We start from the raw sequence: 2,614 nt of genomic DNA on the forward strand, positions 1-2,614 counted from the left end.
GGAGGATCAGAGTTGAGCATCCAGGAACAAGGAAAGGAGAGGCCAGGGGATTTATCCCTCTGGTAGGCACATACTACCAGTAGAGAGAGAGGGGCAAGGATTTTGCAATATCTGCATGTGGGAGTCTGAATGCCGGCTGGCCATTAGTCGTTGTGGCTTGGACAAGTCCGTTCCCCTGCTTGGACTGTCTTCTTTTCTGTATCTTTTTTTTCTATATCTTTCCTGAGACACTAATTCCTCCCAGCTTTTTCAAAACTCCCAAGGCAACAGTAAAGATTATGGGAAGTCAGAGATGTCTGTGTTTTAATCTGCAAGGCACCTGGAGTGACGTGATTACTGTCCCTGTCCAAGGACTGGTTCTTGCCTCCATATTCCCCAATCAAGTTCCCCAAGGGACTTGAAGGGCCAGCTTGGCTCATCTCCAGGAACTTTTCTCTGACGGTTATTAGACTCTCGCCTGGGTGAGATGGTGGGCCTCACCATCATGGCCCCCCTTCTCAGCAGGAGCTTCTATCCCATCGATTTGTTTCATGTGGAATAACAGCCTCCAGTTGTCAAAGGCCTGCTATGTGGCAGGCCTTGTGCTAGTCCTCTTGTCAACGTTATAGGTGTAGAATATTGTCCCCTCTCAGTACGCTGATAGGAAAATAGAGGCTCAGAGATGTAAAGTTACTTGTCCAAAGTCTCACAAATTGGAAATGGCAAAGCTGGGAGAGCTCTGTCGTTGCCCCATAGTCTGAGATGCCACCTTCTCCTCCTCTCCTCCTCTCCTCCTCCTCCTCCTCCTCCTCCTCCACTTGCACCGCACTGCCTCCACTTCCTCTTTCTTGCTCCCATGGCCTTAACCAGAAGGTTGGGCACTCAATAACACAATATACAACTAGCTCCATGGTCCTTCTCACTCTACTCACCTGCTGGGCAGGGCAGGGGGTCTGTGTGACTCCCTGGAAAGAGAAATTGTTAGTTGCTTCTTCAAGGGTGCTGGAGTCCAGGACAGAGACAAAGATTCCGAGACCAGACCGATCAGCAGAGCTCCTTGGGAGCTTGCCTGCAGGAGCAGAGAGCACAGGTTGGAGTCAGGGACCAAGCCGGCCATGGAAAGGAGATGTGGGCATGTTTTAGGACAAGGATAGGAGCCCAGGATGTCAGAGTTGGGAAGACCTTGAAGACCAGCTAGTCCTACTCTTCATTTTGGGACTGCGGACTATGAGACCCAGAGAGAAGTATTTTTTCCCCAGGGTCATATGGCAAGTTGCAGTAGGGTTAGAGATGGCACCCAGGTCTTCAGGACACAGGAAGGGGTCTGGGCAGCGGCTGAGGTGGAAGCTTCCCACACTGGCCCCAGACTCCTCCCCAGGGGTTGCACAGGGGTGGGCCTCAAGCTGATGTTCTCCTTCCCAGCTGTGAGAGACTGGGGACAGCTTAGGTGAGCCTTTCCCCCTGACCGTCCCCCGTGACTCTACCTCCCCCCCAATCTGAGGCCTCATCCCACTGTGGACCTTTTTGACCCCCCAACCCCCAGATCTCTCCAGCCCACCAACACTTGGTAGATAATATTGATGATGTTTTATAGTTGGGGAAGCTAAGGCCCAAGGAGTAACTTGCCCAAAGCCACATCGAAATTGGGTGGTAGGACTGGTGACAGAACTACTCATGCTTCCTACACCCAAAACTCAGACTCCCTCCCTGGCCAGAGATACTCACTGTGGACTCCTGCTTCAATGGCCAACTTGTTGACGTGGCTGTGAGCTTTGCGAGAGGTGGTCCCACTCCTTATCCGTCCTTCAGTCAGGTGCCTCTTTCGGCGTGGCCCCCGCTCCGACTTCAAGGCACTCTCAGCAGGCAAGATGCTGCAGTGTTCCCTAAAGTGGAGGATTGCAGGTCTAAAGTCAGTCACCTTTAGAGGAGGCCCACTCCCCTCCCTTTGTCAGACACCATACTCACGAGAAGAGGGCACACTTGTGACACTTGCAGGCCTCGAAGAGGCAGACGTGCTCCTGGTCCTTGATTTCGTCAGTGATGCCGTGGTTGTGGCAGCGGGCACAGCGACGTATAGCTCTTCTGGGGCCAAGTTCAATCCCCCATGGGGCTCCGGTCTCAAGTCCAGTGGTGGAGTCGGGGGGGGCGCAGGGCACAGCAGGCATTTCATTGGGATCCATGGTTCTAGAGCAAGGAGTGGAGGTCAGGGTGGCCACATGATCCCCTACCCACAACGTACTTCCTCTGCCCTTGGAAAACCCCATCTGAGGCGGCTGGATTCTTCTCCATCCAGCTCACTGCTGAAATGAGATTGCACCCTCCCTTCTTGCTTCGTGTAGCCTCCTTCCCAGGGAGCTCCACTCATGCATAGGCAGGTTCCAAGAAACTCTGGGCATGGGTCCTGTATACTTTCAATCCAACTACTAGACCCTCTGCCTACCTTCACTCCACATAGACACCCTTTTCAGGCATGCACATGCACTCTCGTGCCCCCTTCAACAATTACTACTTCCCTTTCTCATGTATCATCTTGTACTCTGCTATGCCCAGCTATTATTCCTGGCATCCACTTCCACAATTGTCTTCCTAACCTCCTGCATTCATTCACTCCCTACTCATGATTCTATGCCCCTCT

At 52.7% G+C, this 2,614-nt stretch overlaps 1 protein-coding gene across 1 annotated transcript in view; it reads right to left on the reverse strand.

The window, feature by feature from the left end:
- Positions 1 to 2,159, reverse strand: part of LOC133081812 (doublesex- and mab-3-related transcription factor C2-like) — a 47,781-nt gene extending 45,622 nt beyond the window's left edge. The window contains exons 1-3 of the mRNA XM_061178162.1: positions 1,945 to 2,159; positions 1,705 to 1,862; positions 912 to 1,048 (exon numbers count right to left, since the gene is read on the reverse strand). Coding sequence (XP_061034145.1) covers positions 912 to 1,048; positions 1,705 to 1,862; positions 1,945 to 2,159 — 510 coding nt within the window. The remainder of the gene's footprint in view (positions 1 to 911; positions 1,049 to 1,704; positions 1,863 to 1,944) is intronic.
- Between the last annotated feature and the right edge of the window lie 455 nt (positions 2,160 to 2,614).

This window comes from Eubalaena glacialis, chromosome X (assembly GCF_028564815.1).
Source record: "Eubalaena glacialis isolate mEubGla1 chromosome X, mEubGla1.1.hap2.+ XY, whole genome shotgun sequence".
Taxonomy (NCBI): domain Eukaryota; kingdom Metazoa; phylum Chordata; class Mammalia; order Artiodactyla; family Balaenidae; genus Eubalaena; species Eubalaena glacialis.